This window comes from Pongo pygmaeus, chromosome 23, assembly GCF_028885625.2.
Source record: "Pongo pygmaeus isolate AG05252 chromosome 23, NHGRI_mPonPyg2-v2.0_pri, whole genome shotgun sequence".
In the NCBI taxonomy this organism is placed as follows: Eukaryota; Metazoa; Chordata; class Mammalia; order Primates; family Hominidae; genus Pongo; species Pongo pygmaeus.
In genome coordinates this window covers 46,071,908-46,096,836 of record NC_085931.1, presented here as the reverse complement: position 1 = coordinate 46,096,836, position 24,929 = coordinate 46,071,908, and the positions used below count along the sequence as shown (strand labels likewise).

Sequence of the window (24,929 nt, the reverse complement as noted above, 5' to 3'; positions counted from 1 at the left end):
CTGGGAGGCTGCAGGCTAGATAAGACACTAGTAGGAGACTGAGAAAGCTGGGAAGCAAACATCCCCTCTGGGAGGCTGGAGGTGGCATTTGTATAAACACTTCTCCAACCCTCCCCCTCAGCCTAGCAAAGACCCCCGTGGGAAGAAGGGGAACAGAGGGCAACGATCTCAAGTGACTGCCTTTAAACCTGAAGTGCCTGAGGCATCAGTAACCTAGAAGTTACCAGAATACATTTCCTGCAAACAACATAGAAATTAAATCCAGTTATAGCAAAATGATAGAAATTTTATTTTGCACATTTGAGTTTAGGGTCCTAAAATGGGTACCTGCTACCCAAGTGATGAGCTACTGCCTTTGTTTGTTAACTGCTCTTTCCTTCCTCAGCCTCTAGACTTCTCCTTTCATCCAGCGGTGCTAGAGACCTGGTGCTGATATCCACATTCGTAGGCTCTGAGTGATCTGGCACTTTTAAGATGGCAAAGCACTTTTGCATCCTGTGGGCTGTTGTCTGTAGTTCTGGCATATTGCATGCCTGGAGACAGAGCTAGCACTGCTACCTCCAATACAGGTGAGAAAACTGAGGCCCAGAGAGATTAATGGTAAGGTTACACAGCAAATTAGAAGGAGTATAGGACTAAGACCTAGGCTTCCTAACTCCTGGTCCAACTCCTGGATGGGTCAGGGGTGCAGGTAGATTGCAGAGGATCTGGGATTTGGGGAAGATTCCTGGAATTTAGGCTTGTGCAAGAGGTCATTCCAGGCTTCCCAGCTTAGGGGAGCAGGCCCTGTCCTCCACCTGCAAGGACAAGAATCAGAGACACCTGTGCAGAAGGGATGCTCAGCGGATGACCTCCCTGAGAGCAGGAACTACTTACTCATCCTGGGCTGGGATCCAAAGCAGCCACTTTTGCAGTGGAATCTTGGAATAACAATATCACTCCACACTGGGCCTCGCCCTCACTTTGCAAAGTACTCTCATGTCCTCTCAGAGCCTCCTGAATGCTCTTTGAGGCAGGCCTGGCTACCTTCATTTTACGGTTAGGAAAACTGAGGCTCAGACAGAACATGTGGTTTGCCCAGGGTCTTTGCGTGGAAATAGGGAGTTGAATGAAAGCTCAGGCTTTCGAGGACAGAGTGAGGCTGGTCTTCCAGCTGGTCCCTTTTCATATATCCTGGAAAGATAAACTGAATGAAAAGAGCTTTCCGTCCTACTTTTCATTTGTGCCAGAAATGACAACATCCCTTCCCCATCCAGCAAGATAACTAAAGACACTAAATCTTGTTTAGAATTTAAAAAACTTTCTACATTTTTCTCTCACTCTGAGATGCTCACAGTCATAAAGAATGTGTTAGACTTGGGCCAACAGCAAGGTTGTTGAGCAAGTGTTCTGCTTTCAGAGGTGGGCCAGCACCACCTTTTGACAAACGTGGACAGGACCTGAATTGCTTATCTCTACATCCCATTCTGTTTATGGAGTCCTCAGTAGGTACTCATGTGTCATGGATGAATGCATGCATGAACAAACAACCTCTCCTTGGCCTCCTCTGTACCTCAGTGCCCACCATGGAAGGGTCTTCAGAAATCATATTATCCAGCTGGCTTCTCTTACAGATGAGGTCCAGAAAGGGTGAGTGACCGGCTGGAGGTCACACAGCAAGTTAGAGGAAACACAGGTGCTGGAGGATTACCTCCCTATTTCAGAGCTCGGCCTGAGATCTCATCCAGCCTGTCTTCTGAACCAGGAGAGCAGCTTTAGCCAGGAGAGAAGAGAGCTGTCCTTTATTGTTTACTTTGCTTTTGAGGCTGGTGCAGCCTTCCAACTGGTATGTTCAGGGTAGCTTCCTGGGCTGTGGGCCATTTTTGGATTGTGAGATCGATTTCCCCAGAGGCCCAGGGCACATCTGCTACCTGCCTTCACCTGGAGAGGAAAGTGGCTCATTTGGGGAGAGCATGTCCAATCTCTATGTTGAAGTAGCACAGATGCTGCCCCATTTGGGGTATGGAGGTGGAAGGACGCATAGCACAGGGATGCAAGTTTGATGGATGGGAAGACCTGGAACAGGCTGTGTTTCCCATGGGTGCGCTGGGAGGAGGGTGATCCAGGCAGGGAACCAGGCAGAGGCCAGCTGATCTTGAGCCGATGGACAACAGCTCGTGGGAGGAGCCAGCCTGCACAGAGCAGTGGATGTCCACATGGGACCCTGTCACAAGGAGAGGTCAGGAGAGAGAAGTGAGTCCTAAGCTGTCTCTGCAGCTTCTCAGCCTTTCCCTCCATGGCTTGGGCAGCTAAGAGTGGGTCATGTGATCCACTTGTTCTGGTTTGCTGAGGACCTTCTGGCTTTAGCTCTGAAAGTCCTGTGTGGACCCATGCAAACCTGGATGGTTGGTTACTGTAGGTGGGAAGAAGTGCATGGTCTGGGGATTTAAAACCTGGCTTGAGTCCTGGTACTTACAATTGTTTGACATGGAAAAGTCACTTTGCCTCTCAGAGCCTAGCTTCTACATTTGCAAAGAATGAATAAATGAAAAATCCCATCTCATGGCATCGCTGTGGGTATGTAAAAACCTTTAACTCTAGGGCAGGGAAGTATTGTCTATCTTGTTTACTGCTCTATCCCCAGTGTTTAGCACCTGGTGCCCACTCAAAAATGTGTGCTGTCTCCGTGGATGGCTCCCTAAATACTTAGGGAGCACTTCCTAGGTGCTAAGCATCCTCTACATCTCAGTTATTTCATCCTCATCAAAAAACTTTATTACATTCTCTGAGGGATAAGGTGACTCTTCCAAGCCACACCTCAGGCAATTCAGAGCTGGGATTCGAACTCAGGCACTCTGACTCCAGATCCCGTGTGTCCAACATCCGTGTACTGCACTTCCCTCTGTGATCCTGTTTTGTAAACTGAGAAGTTTTGCACAGGAAGGACAGGCACCATGATGTTCACTAAGGGAGTAGGACACGAGGACAGAGAGGCAGCCACTTGTCCCAGGCCCCACAGTCTTCCAGATTTCTCCTTGCCCCACGCTGTTTCTAAAATAATTATCCTTGCACTTTTTCCTGTAGACAGAGCCCCCGAGCTGCTTCTTCACTTCTGAGTCGGACTGGGATATTTCCAGACAATGGCTCCCTCCATCCTACCTTGAGGCCTCAGCCACTTACAGCCACATCCAGATTTGTGGGCAGGGCCACGCTGGCTTCACTCAGCTGCTGTGGAGCCCCCAGGTTGCCAATCTTCTCCTGCTTTCGCCACTTGGCTCGCTGATTCTGGAACCAGATCTGTAATTAGGGAGAAAGGATGGGGATAAGCAAGAGTTTTCCTCCATCTAATACCACTTCCCCCAAATTCATAATAACTGCACCTTCCAAGGGACTGCACTTTATAGTTTGTAAAGCTCTGTGGCATCCAGGATGCCTTTGGATCTGGAGGTCAGCTTTCTGAGAGGGAACCAGGGTTTCCACCTTCAATGCCTACAGGGCCAGGGGGCCATGCATGAGTGAAGCAGCTGGTGCTGCACAATTGGGAGTGGTGGGGTCTGTGGTGAATAGAGCCAAAATGGGGCAGCTTCTCAGCTCCTGTCAACAGTCACCACGTGGAAATGTGAGTCTGGTGTTGCAGGTTCATGCAATCTCCAAAGTGGAATATTGACTTATATGTGAAAGTTTCTGAATTTTAAACTACTGTGCAGACCAAATGGAAGTCATGTGTGGGTCACCAGTGGGCCACCCCTTTTCAACCCCTGGGACCTCTTGGCAGGCTGAATATTGGCAGCTCCCTGCATTCCTGAGCAGGTGCTGATGGTCCCTGACTTGTGGCCATTTATCCTTGGTAATTCTGCATAGGCAGGTGTTGAATTCTGGGCTTTGTGGCTGATACAGGGGTTTCCCATTTAGCTAGTGCCTGATTCTAGATGGGAAGAAAAAGGAGAGAAGTCTTAGACAGGAGTGGTCCTCAGCCAGAAGGAAAGGATAGAATAAAGAACGGAATGTTGGCCTGATTTTGAATTAGAATGAGTCCATCACATTTGTGGAAAGAAAACAAGAAGAGCAACTTAGAAAACTATTTTAGAGAGAATGCTAACAGTGTCACAGTCGGATCTGGTGGAATGTCGTGTGCTAGAGTGGCACTTGCAAAGCTGGGTGCATGTGAAGAGGGCAGGAAATACCTCTGGGGAGTGACAATGGGCTACTGTATTTCTAATCCTGCATGAAGCAATAAACTGGGGTGAAGAGATCACAGATGAGAGACTAGCCTGTTGGTGCTTAAACCAGGTCTCCCACAAAGACCATGAATTCAAGACCTTTTCCACTTCTCTACACTGCCTCCAAGGGGATCCCCATGTGTTCTAGATCAGGGGCTGACTAACTGCGGCCTACAGGCTAAATCTGGCCTTCCACCTGTTTTTGAATGGCTCATGAACTAAGAATCGTTTTCACATCTTTAAATGGCTAGAAAAAAAGGAAGGGTAATATTTTATGACACAGGCAAATTACACAACATTCAAATTTCATGTTCATAAAGTTTGTTTACATATTTTCTGAGGCTGCTTTTGTGCTACCTTGGCCGGTTGAACAGTTGCTCTGACACTGACAATATATCCTGCAAAGCCTAACGTCATTACCATCTGGCTCTTTGCAGAAAGGTTGTTGACCCCTGATCTAGATGGCCAAGACCTATTTTGTGAATGAGGCTGCATGGTGAACGACATTTGGGAACTGTCGCCAAGTGGGGAGGAAGGGTATGGAGCAGAGATCCATGGTGATCACTGATGCCACTTCACTCCTTTTCCATTCCCAGAGGAGAGAAACCATTTTAGAACTATGGTGACCTCATTTCATGGAAAATAATATTTGGCCAAAATGACTGTACTCACAGGATAAAGCCAACAGAAACTTTTAGATGGGGCAACCCTGAAAGGCCCAGGATATATTGTGTCTCACACATGGTCCCGAGGGCATGGAGGCTGGGGGCTGAGGCAGGGATGGCTGTACCTGCACCCGAGCTTCTGGGAGGTTGATCCTGGCTGCCAGCTGGCTGCGGATGTGAACATCTGGGTAGTGGGTAAAGTGGAAGATCTTCTCCAGCTCGTGCAGCTGCTCAGTGGTGAAGGTGGTACGAACTCTCCGCTTGCTCTTCCTTCCTTCTGCATGGGAGAGGGTCCAAGTTGGGTCAGTGGCCTTGGTGTCAGCACCTAGGTGGGGTTTTTGTGTTGCCTTGTCCTACCCTTCCACCCCACTGCTGCTCCCGAGCCTTGGCCCCTGGCTCCTCAAGCTTGGAGCGTCACAGTATTCTCTTTCCTAAAATCCTCTGCCTCTAGACTAACACTCACCCACCATGGACAGTGAGGTCAAGTTAACCTTCTAGAAAATCTTCTCTGATTGTGCCTTTCTGCTGCTACGTTGCCTTCAATGACTTCCTTTTGTCTACAGCAGGAGATGGCAAACTATGGCCACCAGGCCAAATCTGGCCCACTGTCTGTCTTTAAATAAAGTTTTATTAGAACACAGCTTCTCCCTTTGGTTTACATATTGTCTCTGACAGTTTTTGCACTATAATAGCAGAGTTGAATCATTGCAACAGAGACTGTGTGGCCTGCAAAGACTAAAGTAATTACCACCTGGTTCTTCATAGAAAAAGTGTGTCAGTCATGGTCTACAAAGTAAAGGCTGAGCTTGATAGCAGTCAAAGCTGTTGACAGCCTGTCTCCAACCCACCTGTCCAGCCTCCATTCTACTCAGGGCTGGCTACATCATTTGTGGGACCTAGTGCAAGATGAAAATGTGGGGCCTATTTCTCAAAAAGCAGAAAAATAGCTTTTTATTTTTTCCATAGTCTCTTAAACTGTCATAGTGGGCTTTTATTTGCTATTTCATGTCATGCATCCCTCAGAGAGCACAAGGATACTCACAGGGTGAGATTAGGCCTTGCAAGAACCTAGGGACCCACCCTAAGACTTAGAGTCATGGATACCCCATGAAGAAACTTGGTTTCACTCTGCAACTCAGTGCTTGACCTCAACCCTCCATGAACCCCTGCCCAGTTCCCTTCCCCATCAAGACGGAGGCAACAGTAGTTGCTAGGTAGGTGCAGGGAAACAGTTGACCAAGACCATCCTAGAGAAGCTGAGAGGTTATGAGAAGGCGTTGATCATCTCTGGTGCATGCATCACTGTTCCACTGGATTCCACTAATCAGAGATTCAAACATGCAGTTATTAAGATTTCAAGTTGGCAACAATAAGCATTCAATCCCACTCTCAGGGCCTCCTTCTAAGCACAGGGTCCTGAGCATCTGCACTGGCCATACACACACCCATGAAGCCAGCCCTGCCTCCAATACTTTGTTGACCCACACACATTGCTCATTCAAGTTGGGCTGCTTACCATATCCATAACACATCATGTGTGTGCTTATCACTTTGCTTTTTCTAAGGCAATCCCCTCAGTCTGGGATCACCTCTTCTCTCTTGTCTGCAATTCTAATATCTGCTGATTCTTCAGCATCTGCATTCATTCTTTTAATCTCCAAAAATTATTTCATAATCTTTCTAGCCCTGGGTAATCTTTCTTACTGGCAATATCTTCATTCCACTTGCTAGCTTTATCTTTCATTCATCTACCTTTTTGTTAAGCGCATACCTCTTTCTGCCAGGCACAACACTAGGCAGTGAGTTGCAGAAAAGCTGAAGGCTTGGTCCTTGATTGGAAGCACTCATCATATGGTGAGATAAGGGGTACAGATAGGTTTGCACATGACCTAGAATACATGGTGGTCACTGTGCTAACAGAGGGAGGTGGACACCTGTTGGGATTTATCTGTCCAGAAGTGCCTCTTTCCTGGGAACTGCCCTGCCCTCCTTTTGAAAACTATTCTTCACCTACACCAACCAGGTAGTTGTAGTGGGAACTGGATTGGTTCAAGTGTGGGAACTTGAACTGGAACTATTGGAATCCATCCCTGGAAATTTTTTTATACAACTAGGAAAGAGAATCAAAACCCTCTAGTGGTACAGTGGTGGTGGATGTGAGAAGTAGGATGAGCTCCATCAACTACTATCTCTCTTGTCATGCTGCTGAAGTTGTTTGCAGGGAGGTATAGAGCTAATTATGGGATATATTTTGGAGAGAGGCTGTCAGGTGAGATTGATGGATTATCTTTTGGCTGAGATAAACCAGGGACAACAATTTGGTTTTGGCTTGAGCAAAAGATGTGTGTGTGTGTGTGTGTGTGTGTGTGTGTGTGTGTGTGTGTGTGTGTGTGTGTTCATGTGTTTGTATTATGGGGAAATCAGTTGTTCATTTTGGACATGTTAAATGTGTGATGCCTATTGGCTAGCTAAAGGAAGCTATGGAATAGGAAGATGCATTGATAAGTTTGGAGCTCAAAGGGGAACTGAGGACTGAGGTTCAAATTAGGGAATTGGCAGCATTTATTTGGCCTTTGTAGTCATGGGAATGGGTATCACATAGGCAGAAAGTATAGGTGGGGAAGAGGAGAGGGCCCAGGAGCAAGTCTGCGGTGCCTCCACCATGTAGAGGTTCAGCAGTGGGGAAGGCAACAAAGAGACCGAGAAGGGGAGGCCTCTGAAGGAGGAGGAAAGTGAGGACTGAAAGAAGGCACAGTCAGCTGGGTCCATGCTGCAGAGAGAGCAATTATGATAAGGACAGAAAAGTGGTCCTTGAACCTGGCCACATAATGGAGAGTAAGGAAGATTGCCCCATCAGCAGAATGGGAGACTCAACCAGCATTGCCTGTAGCTCCTGGTTGGAGCCAGGTAACAGAGGACATTGGAGGAAGGACCAAACCCAGTGGCAGTGGGTTTGTTTACCTGACCATGGACTTCTGAGGACAGAATTAAAATCCTTGTCTTAATTGGACCTCAGATTGTCCCTGTGATGTGATTTTAGGGATCGTAGAAAAGGCACAAACCCTTTCCCCAGATCACCTTCACTTTTGGGGCATAGTGGAATTCCTACCATTCTAGCTAACACCTTGCCTCTCCTGATTTTTTCCACATTCCTTGTAAGAAAAACCGCTCTTGGGAAGTAATTAAGAACCGAGGTACTTCTTGTCCCAGGGTCACTTACACTCATGCTCAGAGAACTCTAAGCCTCCCAGGGAAGGGAGCCTCATGTGTCTGCTGTCATCCATCTCTAGGCTGTGAGCCCCTGGAGGGTGGGGACTGTATCTGAGTGGGGACTGTATCTGAGTAGGGACTGTAACTGACTGTATCTGAGACCAGCCGAGGAACTGGCTCCCTGAGAGAGCTTAACAAATATATGTCTTAAATGGATAAAAGTAGAGATTCAAGCTCTGCTCTCAATCCTGTTGGACAGAAAAGACTTCCACAGGATTTGTCTGAAACTTTGTACAATGTCAGATGTCACACATCAGAAAAGATGACTGACGTGAGCTGAAGCTGCTACAAAGGAGGGGTGGGAGTCTGAGCTCCAGCTGAGGTCTCCTGACTCCCACTCAGCCCACTTTCTTTTTGCCCCAAATAAGAGAGGTAAAGCCATCCCATACTAAGAACTGGAGTAGACACTCAGTGAAAAATAGATTTCACTTCTGAGGGTTTAACACCTGAAGAAATCAACTAACTTGTTTTCTTTCTTGGTGCTTTTGATCGATCCTGCTGTCATTGGATAGTAGAAAACCCAGAGAGCTGGACGTCAGAAAATCCAAGCTCTGTTCCTGGTTCCACTATGCAACTTGTGCCACATTCTGGATTCATTATCTGGGCCTCAGTCTCCCCATCAGTAGAATGGAGGGGGAGAGAGGCATTGAATGATCAGGTCACTAAGGCAAAATCCACCCTGACATTTATAATCCTCCGTCTCTGGGATGGAGGATGAATGGCTCAAAAGCACTCGCCGCAGGCTTGCCTGCAGGACCCGTTTACTTGGTGAAAGGGACAGGGCTCATGAGATTTCTCTCTGGGAAGCCACCAGGACCGGTTGCCTCAGTTGTAGAAATGGGATTTCAAGTTTGCTTTTGCTCTCACTCCTTTCTACCACCGCTCATTTTTGTTGTTAATCCATTTTTATCTTTTCAAAGTACTTTTGATCACTATTGTGGATTTTTGGAAGCTTCTTGGGAGTCGCAGGCAGTGAGGCTTTGAACATTACTCCCCACTAGAGTAAGTTATTGGCCTGTGACCCACCTCTGTAGGAGAGCCTCATCTCTGCCTCTCCTTCTCTACCCCCCTTCCCTCCCCAAGTCTACACTGCCTTTTTAACTTCGTGGGTTTTTTAAAAAAGATATTTATTCTATGTTTAGAGCTGGTGATGTGTTTAAGGGATATAGCTGAAGTCAGTCAGAATTGATGTAGAGAGAAATGGCGGGTGTTAATTCATTCCAAGAGCTCAGTGAATGTCATCTCTGTAACCAGCACCTAATAGGCCCTGAGGGCCAGTCTGCAGGAGTACAAAATGAACAAGCCATGCTTGACAGTATTGGATTTACTCCTTCATTCATTCAGTCAGTCAGCATATTAGATGATAGTAAATGATATAGTGCAGTTCTGTAGGAAGCTGCGAAAAAAAAAAAATTACAAAAGGGAAGATTCCAGGTTGACCTGGAAAACTGAGGTGTCAAGGACAGCAGGGAGTTGAGGTCTTCCTGGGACTATAGAACTGTGGGAGAGAATGTGGGATGTGGAACCAGAATACAGGAAATGAAATAATATGGAGAACAGAGGAGCAGAAACAGAAGACGGGTCATAATGAAAATAAGCCATCTCCTCCATTTACCCCAGAAGGAAACTCAGGTGAACAAGGATTTATGACTAAGAATAGAATCTATAATAAAATAAATATTTCAAAGCTTCCATTTGTGTAAGCAAGGGAGCAGCTTTTAAGACATGATGGGCTTTTTCCTGTTCCCAAGAGTACTGGAAGAAGGTAATTTAGAGGTGGGGTGAAGAAGGAAAGGATCTAAACTCTGCTCTGCAAAACAACCTGACTGCTGACTTCATGGGGGAGGGGCTGCCTGCCAAGTCATAGCCTGGTGAGAAAAATGTTTTCTCATTAGCTTTGAACTACACATTCTCAGGATAAATGTTTGTCCTTGAGAGGTGATGATGATGATGATGATGTTGATGATGATGATGATGATGATGTTGTGCCTGTGTCTCACAGTTTTAGTGGCCTCTCTTGGAATAAGGAAGGGTGCCTAAAATTCATACTGGTGAGGAATTATGACTGGAAAGACTCAACCAGAAGGCCAAGAGCAGTTTTGGGAGAGACAGATCGACTTCAACCTGGAGTCATGGAAATGAGGTTAGAGCAGTGTCCAAGGGGGCAGCTCAGGAATGATGAAGGTCAGCACTTCAACTTTCCTACAGGAAAAGAGGAGGCTGTGAGGGTGCCGGGAAGGCTGATGCTTGGGTTACAGACCACAGAGAGTTACAAATAAGGGAACAAGGTAGGAGAAGGCAGAACAGCATAATATGGAACAGAGAAGAAGGTAGAATGCAGTTCAGCATGTAGAATTTTAGAAACTCGTTATTAGACAAGAGGCTGGAAAATACAAGCTCATTGATGGCCCTGGCCCATGCATAGGATAGGATTCTCAATCACCAGGAGAAACCAGGGTGTTCTGGGTCCCTGCTAAGAGGGGACACTTCTGAGGCAGCATGGATCATCCTGGAAGGAGAACTGAATCAGGAGTGAGAAAGCCCTTGGGTTCCCATCCAGCCTAGCATCTCCCTACCAGGTTCTGGGCAGAGAAGCCGAGAAGCAGGTGGTCACAGCCCAGCCTACCTGGGGAGTGGGCACGTGGGGATGTGCCCACAACATCCCCCTCCACAATAGTGGAGGGGGATGGAGGCAGCAGGGAACTGCCACCCTTTTCAAGTTGCTCCTCTCTCCGTTGTTAATGGTGCAAGCTGTGACTCACACTTTAATAGGTCTTCAAAGAGAATGAATCAGCAGAACTTAATTAAACCTGAGCCGTTTAGCACATCGATCATAAGAAACACACAATTTACACAGGTGATTAGGCCACCTAATTATAAACTGATGTTTCTCCTCGCTCAGTGCCCTCCCCTGATTGCTTCTTCTCTGGGGTCTGCTAATCCGTCCTGGTTGCGCAGCTAAAGGCCCGGGGGACTTTGCCGCTGGGCAGTCTCTGGAAATGGGCCGCATCCTTGTCTTCTGAAAACAGTGGGTTCACCATGGAGGACACCCAGGGCCCCCTTTGCAGCCCTCCTGTAGGCTGGGGACACCTCCTGACACACGAAGGTGGGGTGCAGGGCAGGAGTCTCCCCATGGCTGACCTGTGCTGGCCTCATTTTGCTAGTCAGGCCACAGACTTCCTTTGGCTCCCTGTGCCCACAGGGAACAAGGCAAGCTCCTTAGCATGGCATTCAAGGCCTTTCCCATTCCATCTTTCTAGCATCATCTGCTTTCCGTCAATTGTCATTTCCATAATTTTAGTCCCATCTGACCATTTCCAGATTCCCCAAATCAGCTATGCACTTTTATTTTCCAGGTCCTTGTTCTGTGCTCCCTAAGTCTGGAATGCCTTGTCCTCCTCCTTTGCCTGGTGAACTCCTACTCATCCATCAAAGCTCAAATCAATCAAATATTTCTTTATGAGGTCTGTTGTGAATCTCCTGGTTGAAACACAATAGTTTTTTTTTTTTTTAATTTAAGAGTGTGAAATTTCAGCTTACAACAAACTGGCTTCCATATTTGTAAAAAAAATTTTTTCTATGAGTCTCTATGAGTCAATCAATCAAAATATCTGTAGTGATTATTACTGGATGGTGAGTTGGTAGAATTATAGTTACATTTCTTTTACCTTTTTATCTGTATTTTCTATTTTTCTGTAATACACAGGAACTTCTTGTGTAAATAAATAATGAAATAAAACAGCAAGGTGGAAAGAGATGAGAATAAAGAAATCACTGGAACAATTAGGAGGAGACCCTTGAGAAACTCACCAGAAAGGGGGTGCCACTCCCGGGGGTGACTGGCTTACCACTCTCTAGGCAGTGTGAAGCTTGCATCTTCCACACCTGTGGTCTCACTTTCATAATATTTTATATGTATGAATTTTAGCATATGTACTCCCCCGACCACACACCCGCACCCACACTCACCCATACTTTTTACTTATGTATTTAAACAATTTTTTCTTTCTTCCTTTTTTTATTTTAAAGCAACTGTACCCTTTGTTTAAAGGAAATCATAAGGAAACACTACAAAACAAACAGCAGTAGAGCTCCTTTGTTGAAGTGTGTGTGGGGCCCACTCCATCTTCCCTTCATCCAAGGCAGCTCTGGTCATGCATCTCAATGAAAGCCTGAAGTTCCCAAAACATTTTAAAATCTAAGGCTTAAAAAATGCTGATGTACATATACAAAGGCCAAAGTTCTTGGCTTGACACACTTGACCTTCCATCTACCTTACCTCTTTCATCTCTTGTGACTATGCTCCATGAATTTTAGACTCCAGCCACTCAATTTTGTTGTTTCTCAAAGGATTATTCCTTTTTATACCTCTTGGGTGCTTCACAGGCTTTCCTTTTCCTGGCATGTCCTGTCCCCTTCTCTGCCTGACTCCATCTCAAAAGCCACTACTTCTCTGAAGGGCTGACTCTGATGGTGTTATGCAGAGTTCATTATTGCCTCTTCTGTGTTCTAAAGCACTTTGTTAGGTTTGTATATCGTATTTGTGTTATGACAGTGTTACTAATGATAATGTGCTTAGGTCTGGTGAGAATAAACATGAAGAATGGGCACAGATTATTGGTACAGGGTAGCAATGGGTTGATTTCATGTGCTATAATATTTCAACGGTTCTAACTCCTTCCTTGCTGGGAAGTTGTGTGCATGCATGCGTGTGTTCCACTTCCTCTCCAATCTATATTGTGTTGATGCAGGGGAATAATCAGATAACACAAGCTGTGCAGTCAGGGGATGTTTCAAGGTGTGACACAGGAAGTGTCCTAGAACTTGTTTCTGTTCAGTGGGGAAATCCATGTTTAGTTACCCTTCTTGCCAAGAACTGAGGAGGAATTTAATTGTTCTCTTTGCTTAAATACCTATGGAAGGCCGACCAAGGTGGCAAAAGTGCAGAATGCCCAGATTAGAGATCTACAAAGCCACAGGGCTTTGCAAACAGGAGGAAGAGACATTTCTGGCCAACAAATTATTAACAACTGCCTCCTTACAAGGAGTGGAGAGGAAACCTCTTTAGCAACACACCATTGATAAAGAAACTTGAGGGTTCCATATATGGAGACTAAAATGATGTACGAAGGGTTCTAAGAGTCCTGAAATAAGGAACCATCATCCCAGCACGGAACAGTGAAGGAGAAGAAGGGGAACAGCAAGATGAAGACTCCAGACAAGGCCCAAGCACACACAGCTGCTCCAGCCACACCCTCTGGTCTCAGTTGATTGGTTTGGAGGTGGACATCTCACTCAAGCTCGGCCAATGGGTGTCCCTCCTCTGGGGCTTTTGAACATGGGATTTTAGAGAGCTTGAGGATGTCACTGGAGGCTGATGTAACTCTTGGAGCTATTGGAAGCTACTAGGAGAATGCCAATTAGCAGCAAGAAAGAGGTGAGCGCACATGCAGAGAGAAACAGCTGCAGAGACTTGATGACATTATTGGTTCTGGATCCCATCACGGCTGAAGTTTGCTTATCATTCTGCCCTTCACGTAGCTTAGTCTGGGAAGTGATTTCTTAATTTTCTCCAAGGCAATACATGTTCCTCTCCATTTTAGCTAGGCTAAGATAATTTTTGTCAATTGGAACCAAATAGCTCTCATTAATACTGATCACTGTACACTTTCCTGTCGAAAATTTGAAAATTGTTGTTCATTCCCCTAGGAATACAAAGCAAAAATGAAAATCTCTACCATAGCCTACAAGGCCAGTGTGGGTTGGCTCCTTTCTGGCTCCTAGACCTCAAATTGTATCCTTGGACATCATCTATTAATAGGCCCTTGCCCTTGGGGCTCCCTCCATGTGGAATGCCCTCCCTTCCACCTTACTCAGTCTTCAGATTACAGACCAAACATAACTTCTCTGGGAAGCATTTTCTGACCTCCCTGACATACCAAACTCCCGTGGAATAGTTCCTTGGAGTACCAAGTCACCATCTCCCCAGCACTTGCCACAATTGTATTTGTACTTTTATTTGTGATCATTTGATGGTTATTTGTCTCACCTGCTGTCAGATCAGTGGCAGCATTAGATTCTCCTAGGAAAAAGAAACTCAGGGATCCCATTGATTCTACATTATGGTGAGTATGAATAATAATAGAAATAAAGTACACAATAAATGTTATGTGCTGGAATCATCCTGAAACCGTTTCCCCACCCACCGTCCATGGAAAAATCATCTTCCACAAAACTGGCCAAAAAGGTTGGCGACCACTGCTCTACACCATCTCCAGCGCCCAACTCAGTACCGTAGTGGCTGTCAGATGGGTTTGCAACTTCGTGGACACTCCTCCTTTCAAATTCTCCTTAAGTGGGCCCAACTTGGTGACTCATTTCTAATGAATGAAATGCAGTGAAAGTGATGTGATGTGATTTCTCAGGCTAAGTCCTAAGAGGAAGCTGCTTCCACTTGGCTGTCCCTCTAGGATTGTTTACTTTGAGAAAGGCTGTCATTTTGTGAGGATGCTCAAGCAGCATGTGGAGGGCCCTATATAGGGAAGAACTGGGTCCTCCCACCAGTGGCTGTTACCAGCTCACCAGCCATGTGAGTGAACCATCATGGACGTAAATCTTTGATTCCAGTCCAGCCTCCAGATGACTGCAACCCCAAATAACATCTTTACTGCAATCTGATGAGGGACCCTGAGCCAGAACCACCCAGCTAAGTTACTCCCAAATTCCTGATCCACAAAATTGAGTGAGATAATAAATATTTATTATTTTAAGCCACTAAGTTTTGGGATGATTTGTCGTGCAATAGATATGCCTGGCACTCAGTAGATATTCAGTGGCTATTTGTTGCCTGTCTGGATAAATAATACAGTGGATAAATCAAACTTAAATTATAGCCAATGTTTTAAGCCTCCTCCTCTGCCCATTTGGATTTCTCCTAGCTCTGACATTCTGGGCCCTATGATTATAGTTGATGTTGTCAATGGCTGGCTTGTATCACCCAGACCTTTCCGTGCTCCATATCTACTTCTTACTGCCAGGGTTTGTCTTTAGGGATGAAATCCTTGGATAATTCTGGGGAGTATGTTTGCTCCATTTCCCAAAGGATTTGAGCTTCAGTTACTCATAGGGGCCACTGGTTTAATAACACACCCTTGATTCATTGCCTCTCCTTCCTTGTTTTATTTCACTACGTCCTTGCAGGTCCCATATCAACTACTTGTGCTCAGATCCTTTCCTTAGGGTCTGCTTTTCTGGGGGACCCCACACTAATACCGTGCTCTTTTTTGCAGGTAGGGGCCATGCCTTCTACTTTCTTGTGCTCCCACAGGGACTGAGACTGAGCCAGGTTCTCAATTCTAGAACCAGTCTCCCAGTATCCCTGTAGGAAGGTCCCCATAGCTCTGGTGCCAGGAACTAAGAGATGGAGTCCATTGGAGGAAGACCAAAGCACACTTCTCTTGGGGAAGTGCCCATTTTTAACTCCACATCCTTTTGTCCTGTACTCGTCTGCTCTGATGGGAGCTCCTGGGTCTACCTGGGTAAGAGCCAGAGCTGTTAATCACCAGGTGATGAGATACACACAGGCCTTAGTCACAGCCTCAAACCAGGGCTGCCTCTCCCAGTTCCCATAGCAGAGCAGCTGTCTTTGATTTCAGGTAGTTCAGGGGAGGAGGAGGGCTAGGGAAAGAGGGAGAAGAGAGGGAGGAGGACAGGAGAAAGAGGGGAGGGACAGGGAAGGAAAAGGATCCTCTCTCCAGAGGCGCCTGACCCAGGGTACCTCTCCCTTTCTTGTGGTGTCCTTTCTGCTGCTTCTCACAGTCTTCTGAGACAGCACTGAAGAGGCCCTTTCCGACTGGGAGCTGACAGTTGTTGATCTGTCCTTGCCAGGAATTTTGCTCCAAATAGTCTTTGTAGATATAATTAAGGCTCTGGGCATAAGATCATTGCAGATTTAGGGTGGGCCCTAAATCCAATGACAGGTGTCCTTATAAGAGAAAGGGACATTACACACACACACACGGCAAGACTGTGAGAAGATGGAGGCAAAGTGGAGTGATGCGTCTACAAGTCAAAGAAGGATAAGGGTTGCTGGAACCATCAGAAACTACGAGAGAGGCACGGATCAGATTTTCCCTTGGAGCCTCTAGAAGGAGCTATCTCTGCCAATATCTGGATTTCAGACTTCTGGCTTTCTGAATGGTAGGAGAATACATTTCTGTGTTTTAAGCCACTCAGTTTGTGGTAATTTGTTACAACAGCCATAGAAAATTAATACAGGGAGGAAGAGGGGAAAGAAGAGGAAGAGGTGGCAGGAGGAGCAGTGGCTTCTAAATGGCAAAGACGCCAAAGCATTTAAAGGGCAAGAAAGGTTTGGAATTTGGAGAGGCGCTGCCTGCACCTCGAAGGTAGACAGGGCCGGGGAGGGTGTGTTGGGAGGTGAGCCTGGATGAACGGGGCCAGTCTGGGAAGTACTTTGAGTGCCACACTAATGTGTCAGGGTCACGTCCTTGATGAACTGCAGCATGAGGGCCAAATCTGGCCCGACCCCTGTTTTTGTATATAAAGTTTTATTGGAACATAAGCCTACCCATTTATTTACACGTTGTCTGCAGATGAGTTTCAGCTGTGATAGAAGAGTTGCGTAATTGTGACAGAGACCATCTGACCATCAAAGCTTAAAATTACCATCTGTTCCTTTGCAGAAAAACGTTGCTGTCCCTTGCTACAGGATGCTTCTCAAATGCCAAGAATTCTACCGTGCCCCTGGCCAGCTCCACCAGACAAGATGGGCAGAAGGCAGCACTGCCCCAAGGTGGCACTGCCAGAGACTTCCATCCCCCTCCAGGTGAGTGGTCACTACATCTTGTTTTATTCACCTTCACCTCCCCAGCCCCCAGCCTGGCCCAGAGTAAGCACTCAGTGATTAGTCACTGACTGAATGAATAGCTGGTGAGCAGGCAAGGGAACATACCTGGGTTCCCCACAGGCCAGGCAGTCCATACTGGTTTACCCACTGGGGTGGTCTCTCTTCCTTGTCAATTTTCTATCAGCTTTCCCCTGGGGCCTATGATTTCCCCACAGAGGATTATCAGTGGTAGAGATGCAAAGATGGTCTCTCTCTCTCTCTTCCCAGAGTCTTAGCTTTCAGTATAAAGAGGCTTCCTCCTGACTGGGTCTCCGTTAACTTTGGAGGGTCCTGGGTTTTGGAGGGCTTCCCTCTCCTTGGGGGAGAGAGCAGGAGGCTGGGTGTAGAATCTTTTCGGATAGAGAGGTCCTCTTGGATTTTCCCATTGACTTTTAAGACCTGGGAGTGTCCAATCTATAGATCATGAAGGTCCCTGCAGGAATGGGAAGATGTCAGGGGGGACCTTGGTCCCTGCCATGAGAAATGAGGACAGTAGAGCACTACACTAGCCTTGGAGCCCAGATAACTAGCCTGGCCCCATCTCTTGTATGTACCGGCTCTGTAGCTTGGAACAAACCACTTCACCTTTTTGAGTCTCAGCTTCCTCAAAGGACCACTTCCTTGGGCCACCAACATCAGAATCACTGGGGAGAGCTTGTTAGAATGCAGACTCCTGGGCCTTTTGACTTAGAGTCAGAGTCTTGGTTGCTGGGCCTGACAGGCTGCATTTTAATAAGATCCCTAGGTGAGATGGCAAGGGTTGTCTATGAGCCAGTCTAGGAAGCCTTTTAAATGTTACGTGGAGACAAAGAGGAACTTATTCCTCTATCATTATTCTTGGGGCAGGGGAGGGTGTTGCTATTTCTGGTCCTGTTGCTCTCTGCTGAGGGGTCCTGCACAAAAGGAGGGACATAAAACAGGAAAGTAGAGAAGCATCAGCCAGCAGCAATAAGCACAGGGCTGGGCATGAGGGCTCCTGTGAGGGTAGGGAGAGGCCTTCCAGTCTCTCTGCTCCTGCCCTGCCCAGGATCATGACCATCCTTTCCACAGGGAGAAAGATTCTACGGTGGAAAATCACCACAAGGGAATCCTCCAAGGTTTTTCAGCAACTAATTTGTTGTTAAATTGGTCATGGCATGTCAGAGCTGGGAGAGACCTTATGAATATTCTAGCCCTGCTCTTTCATGTTACAGGTGGGGAGATTGAGGCCAGAGAGGGAAGTGACTGGCTTGAGGTCCTCCCGTGCATTGGGGCCAGATCTGGGCTTAGAGGGCAGGTTTCCTGAATCCCTGCCCTCCTCACCCAGTGTGTTTCACAGACTCCAGCTCATTTGCAATTTCTGCGGGTTTCTTTTATATAGTTTCTGGCAAGTTTGTATCCCATCTGTATTATTTGTTTAGCATTTTCCCAAATAGACTTTTGTGTTTGACTCAAATAATAAATGTATTTTAAAATAATACCTTATATCATGATCATACACGAATAACAGTGTCTTTCGTCATAAATACAAGGTTAGTATAGAAGTAATTATAGGACTATTGAGCTAGATCATCTTTATCTATGTACTCACCAAGGTCATCTTGAGAGCTGCCAGTGGGACCCTCTCCAAGCTTTCAAAAATGCTGAATTCCAGCATAGTGGGAGATGGATGGATTTAAACTATGTTCAGGAATAATCTAGAGTAGATGGCCTAAGGCCACCAGGGTTCAATTCTAGTGCTCATTAATCACATAGTTTTTGTGGGGGATTTATCTTCTTGGTTTCATCATCTGTAAGTTGGGCTCCCAAGTGTGACAATGAGATGGGAAAATGGCCACAAAAGTGCTGTGGAAGGAATATACCACCATTCGATGTCACCACCGCTAGTCTCGTCAGCACTTACTGGGGTCTGTTCTGGGACCAGATGGATAGCTGACACGGAACATGCCAGAATCTTCCGTGGAGGCCTAGAAAGAGTGGTTTCCTTTCTGAAGCCTGCCGTCATCAGGCTAGGGGAAGGGAAGCTGCTCTGGTAGGAAAAGCGAGACCTCTCTCTCATGACACAGGGTGATCATAGATTTATACAACTGCAGCAGGAGAGACCCAGGACCCCAATGGAAATGTTCCTATGAATCTTTAATGGACTGGAAGACATTAATGAACTTCCAAAAATTAAGCTAGAGACCCTTTCCCTTTGGAAAACTCAGCTACAGGGAAACACACCAGGCTCCTTCCTGCCTGCAGACACACAGCCCTCCTGGTCTTCCTTATGCCTGCAGCTGAGTGCGACCCCTCATCAGCTCCCTCCATGGGAGACTTGCCTTGTTGGTGGGGACGTGGAGCTCTATTTATGGCAGGTAATGACATTAAGGGCTCCCTGAGCTTCCTTTCCAGCATTTTCTTGGAGTAAAAGGGGTGAAAAGGGGAGAGAACTGAGAACCTCATGTGAGATATTCCAGGCTCGGTGACAGTCAGACTGACAAGGCCCTTGAGACATTGCCAGCTTCACCATTTCTTATTCCTTCACCCAGGTGTTTTGCTGAGAATAAACCTGAGGCTGCAGTGGACAGGGACTTTCCTGAGGTCACACGGCAGGCCAGGGCAGAGCTAAGACTCACATTCTGGGTTCCTGACTTTTAGCAGATGTGTGCGTCCACCCCAATGCCCCAGTGCGGCTTTCCTCCCTTCCTCAAGCCAGCTCTCGATCTACCTGGTCACTATTATCTGGGGACATGCCTTGGGGTGGCCACTGGCTTGGGGAAGGTGATCAGGGTGGACAGACTTTTCCCAAGCCAAAGCTTCAGCCCCTGGGCAAAGCTTCAGCCCCTGGAAGTTGTGCAGACTGAACTTGGCTTATGAGGAGGAGATTGTGCTGGGCCCAGCAGGGATTTGGGGGAGTTAGAGCCAGGTCCTGATAGCGGGACTTCTGTTTACCAGCTATGTAACTTGGTGACATTATCCTCCTCTTCTCTTTCACAAGTGAGTTTTCTTATCTGTCCAGTTATGATAATCATGCTTTCTACTGAAATTAAAAGAGAATGCCTATGACATTGTCAATGCTGAATAAATGGTAACTAGCATTCTTAGCCAGGGCCTGGTTACAATAACAAGCCCCAGGTCCCTGCATTCTGCAACTAACTGAGCCTTGGTGTCTGCAGCTGAAAAACCACAGTTTTGGGTTAGATTGAAAGGTATATCAGGAAACCAGCCCAGAGCCAGGTCTTGCTCTGAATTTTAGAGTCCTCTATCCAGTTAATATGGACGGAGAAGCTTTTTCTCTGCCTGAGCCCAGCTGGGTCTTGGAGACCAGGAAACAGAAAGAAATGATCAGAAGACACTTACCCTGGGGCTGGTCCTTTCGAGGCTTTTCTAGCCCAGAGCCTGAGGCCGCAACTTCTCCGGGGCCCTCTCCACCTGGCCCTTCTGGTCTGTCCATATCACTCCTCCTGGCAGGCCTCTTTAGGATCGCCTCGATAGAGAAGGACAGGCCCAGCTTCTTCGGGGCCTCACAGCACCTCAAGCTATTTCTTTCCATACCCCTGCAGAGAGTAGGGCCCACCTCAGCACACATTGAGGGGCTCAGGGGTGACTCTGTGTAGGCCAAGGAGGGTGCCAGTGGAGAGTGGTGTACTTCATCCCCTGAACCTCCTGGGGTCAAGAGGGCGCGTGGAGGTGAAGAACAGAGAGCCTCCAGTTAGATGATCCAAACAGGATTTCGTGTCCACAGGGACTTCCATGGGCAGGTCACAACAGAAGAGCTGGAAGGAGTGGTATCCTGTGCCCACGGCTCACAGCCCTTACCAGTTTGATGTCAAAGGAGTCACCATGGCTGAATTGGGGTTCAATCTTCCAGAGAAGGGTCTTCTCGGACGCAGTTGCCTACAAAATCACCAGCTTAGGCCAGGATCCCTGAGGTCACCGCCCAGTGGCGAACAAAGAGAAGAGGGAGAAACAATAAGGCACAGGAAAGAGGAGGTCAGTCTCCAGGGGAGGTTTGGAGGCAGGGGTCCACCTTTGTCCTTTCTCTGGCTTCTGGCCCTTTCCTGTGGCTCTAGCCAGCCTCTAGGAGGAGGTTGGAGTGCCACCCTTGGCCTCAGGTGGCCAATTCAGTCCTGGGCTTTACTGCTGCTTGAGGGGTCTTCCCAGACACCCATCTTTACTTCCTTCAGTTCTGCTGCTTCCAGACTCCAGAACGTACCTTCAGTGCATCAGTGCTCCTGCTGTCCTGCAGGTGGAGGCTGAGGAAAGGGGATCCCTGGGTGCTGCCAGGCCTGTCTCTTCTCTGTGCCAGGGCTGGGCTGAGCTGTGAGTCTGATTCTTCTCAGGTGCCTCTGGACTGGCCCTGGATTTTTTTCTGTTCTATTTTCCCTGACGTCACTTCACATGCGAAGCCCTCTCTCCACAGGCGCCTGACCCAGGGTACCTCTCCCTTCCTTGTGGGGTCCTTTCTGCTGTTTCTCCCAGTCTCCTGAGACAGAACTGAAGAGGCCCTTTCTCTCTGACTGGGAGCTGACAGTTGTTGATCTGTCCTTGCCAGGAATTTTGCTCCAAATTACTGTGTAACCAAGGAGGAGGGGGCAGTAAAACAGGCTGATAAGAGAAAAACTCTCCACGCCCCTTAAGGCTGGGGATGCAGGTGTCAGTGTAGAAAAGTGGCAGGAGGCAGTGGGGATCTGAAGGACAGATATTGGAGGCCCCAGGGAGGGGCTGTGCTGGGGAAGTGGCCAGAGCAGGGGAAGGGAAGGTGGGAGCAGAATGGCCAGGAAGTGTACCCAGGCCCAATAAAACATGTTTACTCAGCCAGGAGAGCCTGTGGTCATGGGAGGCTGGGCTGAGGTGCAGTCTGCTGGCTGTCAGCCTCAGGCATTCATTTGCTCTCAGATGTGCTTTCCATGGCTTGCAAATATCAGATCAGGAAAAGCATTCCAGGGCTTTCTGATGTGGGGAAACTGAGGTCCAGACCAAGGTGGTGCAGAAAATGTGATGGCAGGGCCTGATCACAGCACTCCCCTGGGGATCTCCATGATGCCATGCTGGCCACAAGGAGCCAATTTGCATAGGAGGGATGGATACCCTGGCAGAGACTGTGAATGTGAATTTGGATGTTAGAATCCAGATCTTCTCATAGAGAGCAGGGGTGGGAGGTAGGGGCTAGGGAAAGTTGGTCTCCACTCCCTGAGAAGAGTGAGCCAGGAGAGAGAGGGACTCACCCTGAGAGAGGGAATGGGTAAAGATGCCCCATTTTAGGAGCTGTGCCCCTTGGAAGTGTCAGGCTGTCTGATTTAGTTAGGGAGGGAATAGGCTCTGCTGCAGTAACAAGTAAACCCTATAGTCTTGGGAGCGTGATAGCTCACCCATATCACATTCTAATGTAGTCATTTAGGGACCCAGATTCCTTTCAACCAGTGATGCCACCATTCTCCAATCATAGGCTCCAAGTTTTCTGGGGAAAGGGAGACAGCAAAGGAGAATTTTTTTTTTTTTAAATTTTAAGTTCTGGGATACATGTGCAGAACGTGCAGGTTTGTTACATAGGTATACATGTGCCTTGGTGCTTTGCTGTACCTATCACCCCATCATCTAGGTTTAAGTCCCGCATGCATTAGGTATTTGTCCTAATGCTCTCCCTCCCCTTGCCCCCAACCCCCTGACCGGCCCCAGTGTGTATTGTTCCCCTCCCTGTGTCCATGTGTTCTCATTGTTCAACTCCCGCCTATGAGTGAGAACATGCAGTATTTGGTTTTCTGTTCAAAGGAGAAATTTTGATGAGTCAGAAGTGGAAGTGGTTGATAGACCTTCTGCTCACATTCTGTGGCCAGAGGGAGTCACATGACCCTGCTTAGACCTATCCCTTTCCTAGGGCTGGATGAGGGAGTTTTCCTGCCAGGAGAAAAATGAACCAGTTTGTTGACTTTTGCAGTGAAGAGGCCAGAGTCCCCTAGAAGTCAGGCCCACCATTGGTCCGTGGAAGGGGTTGTTGGATGGGAAGACAAGGTTCCTTACACTCAGGGCAGAGGAAGCTCTGATGGGTACTTGAGATGCTTGGTCAAGAGCAAGGACAGGATCTTTGGGGGTGGAAGTGGCAGAGGCAAAAAGAGAGAGGCGATGGAGCCCTTTCTCTCTGCTGGGCCTTGTGCCTGCCGCTGTGTGCTCACCGTTTCACTTAATCCATTCAACAGCCTGATCAATTAGGTGCCATTAATGCCATTTAACAGCTGAGGAGACATGCCCAGAGAAGTGGAGTGATAGGTGTAGGGCTACACAGCTAGCCACTAGAAGCAGCAAGATTCAAACCCAGGTGAGTCTGGCTCTGCACCTCACATCCCTCCCACTTTGCCGTAATCTGCAGAGACCATCTGGCTCAGCCCTCTCATTTCACAGGTGAAGAACTGAGCAGCAGAGAGAGAAATTGCCAGAGTTACACCTGTTGTTTTCAGCACCTTGTTTGATTTGCTTTCATTTTGCCTCTTTCCAAGGTGTGACTGGCCCCTGGACAGGTTAACAGAACACCCTTCTGTGGTGTGGACTCGGACACTTACTCCCCTCTCTCCCATGATTAGCCATAATCCTGATGTTACTGACTTCAATTCTTTTATCACTCACGTGTATGCTCATTCCACGTGCATCTACTATGTGTCAAACACTCTGGAGATGTAGATGAAGGAGATATGGCCCCTGCCCTGAGGGACTTACATTCTGGGGTGGGGGTGGGGTGGGAGGAAGGGGGACATGGCTGCAGACGTACAGTGACACAAGGCAGGAAGTATCAATGGTCAGTGATGGAATCTTGTGGGTGGTCAGAGAAGCCAGAGATTGAGTGGCTGTTGGATTAATGAAAGTTTTGAAGAGGAGGAACAACAAAGGAAGGAGAGGGGCCATCATATATAGGTCCCTTTTCTGAATTGTCCTATTGAATCTACTGTAAAACTCACAAGCAAATAAACTCTGCTAAGGTAGATATCTTAGCCCTGTTTTACAGTGAAGCAACTAAGCTTCAGAGGCTTTAAGTAATGTGCCCAGGGTCCCACAGCTATGTAGTGGCACAGCTAGTGTTCCATGCTGAGTCAATTACCTTGATCTTTCTAGTGTCCCCTGCTGACTCTCAGAAGCAGAATTTGAACTGGGCATCAAAGAATGAGTAGGTCATGTGGTGATAACTGTGGGAACAAAGACTTGGAGCAGGGACACATTGAGGCGTGCATGGTTGATATGGTTTGGATCTGTGCCCCCATTCAAATCTCATATTGAATTGTAATTCCCAATGTTGGAGGATTGGAGGTGGGGCCTGGTGGGAGGTGATTAGATCCTGGGGGTATTTTCTAATGGTTTAGCACCATCCCCCTAGTGCTGTATTGTGAGAGAGTTCTATGAGATCTGTTTGTGTGTAGCACCTCCCCCTTCTCTCTCTCTCTCTCTCCTGCTCTGCAATGTGAAGATGTGCCTGCTTCCCCTTTGCCTTCTGCCATGATTGTAAGTTTCCTGAGGCCTCCCCAACCAGCTTCCTGTACAGTCTGTGGAACTGTGAGTCAATTAAACTTCTCTTCTTCATAAATTACCCAGTCTCAGATAGTTCCTTATAGCAATGTGAGAACAGACTAATACAATGATGCACTGTTGCTAGTTTCATGGATGAGAGAGGGGTTTCATTTTATGAAGAAGTATTTAGGAAGAGCATGTGGGAAAGGTAGATTGCGGCCATCCAATCATTTATGCATCCATAACATAATTTTGAAGCATCCACTATGATGTGCTAGACCATGATCTTTATGCTGAGGAGACAGTTGTGATTAAAAGAGGCAAGGTCTACATTCTCATGGAACTTACGTTGAAAATAGATAATAAACAGATAATAAATTGATAGCACATAAATGCCCAATGTAATTTCCATTTGTGATGTTGAAAAATAAACTG

The 24,929-nt window shown here is 47.2% G+C and overlaps 1 protein-coding gene across 1 annotated transcript; it reads right to left on the bottom strand.

The window, feature by feature from the left end:
- Window positions 1-265: 265 nt before the first annotated feature.
- ISX (intestine specific homeobox) lies at window positions 266-21,426 on the bottom strand. Its single transcript, XM_054469832.2, has 4 exons — window positions 20,361-21,426; window positions 4,990-5,141; window positions 3,160-3,276; window positions 266-2,203 (listed from the first exon to the last, which is right to left on the bottom strand). The coding sequence occupies exons 1-4, from the start codon at window positions 20,587-20,589 to the stop codon at window positions 1,964-1,966; spliced, it is 738 nt and encodes a 245-aa protein (XP_054325807.1). The 5' UTR covers window positions 20,590-21,426; the 3' UTR covers window positions 266-1,963.
- Between the last annotated feature and the right edge of the window lie 3,503 nt (window positions 21,427-24,929).

Bases quoted from the DNA above. Each gene is read 5' to 3' on its own strand.
- ISX (XM_054469832.2), bottom strand. From the start codon at position 20,589: ATGTGTGCTGAGGTGGGCCCTACTCTCTGCAGGGGTATGGAAAGAAAT. The intron at 3,277-4,989 runs GTACAGCCATCC...CCCTAATTACAG, and splicing joins TCCCAGAAGCTCGGGTGCAG to ATCTGGTTCCAGAATCAGCG. The intron at 2,204-3,159 runs GTAAGTGGCTGA...TCCTTGTGACAG, and splicing joins CCACAAATCTGGATGTGGCT to GGTCCCATGTGGACATCCAC.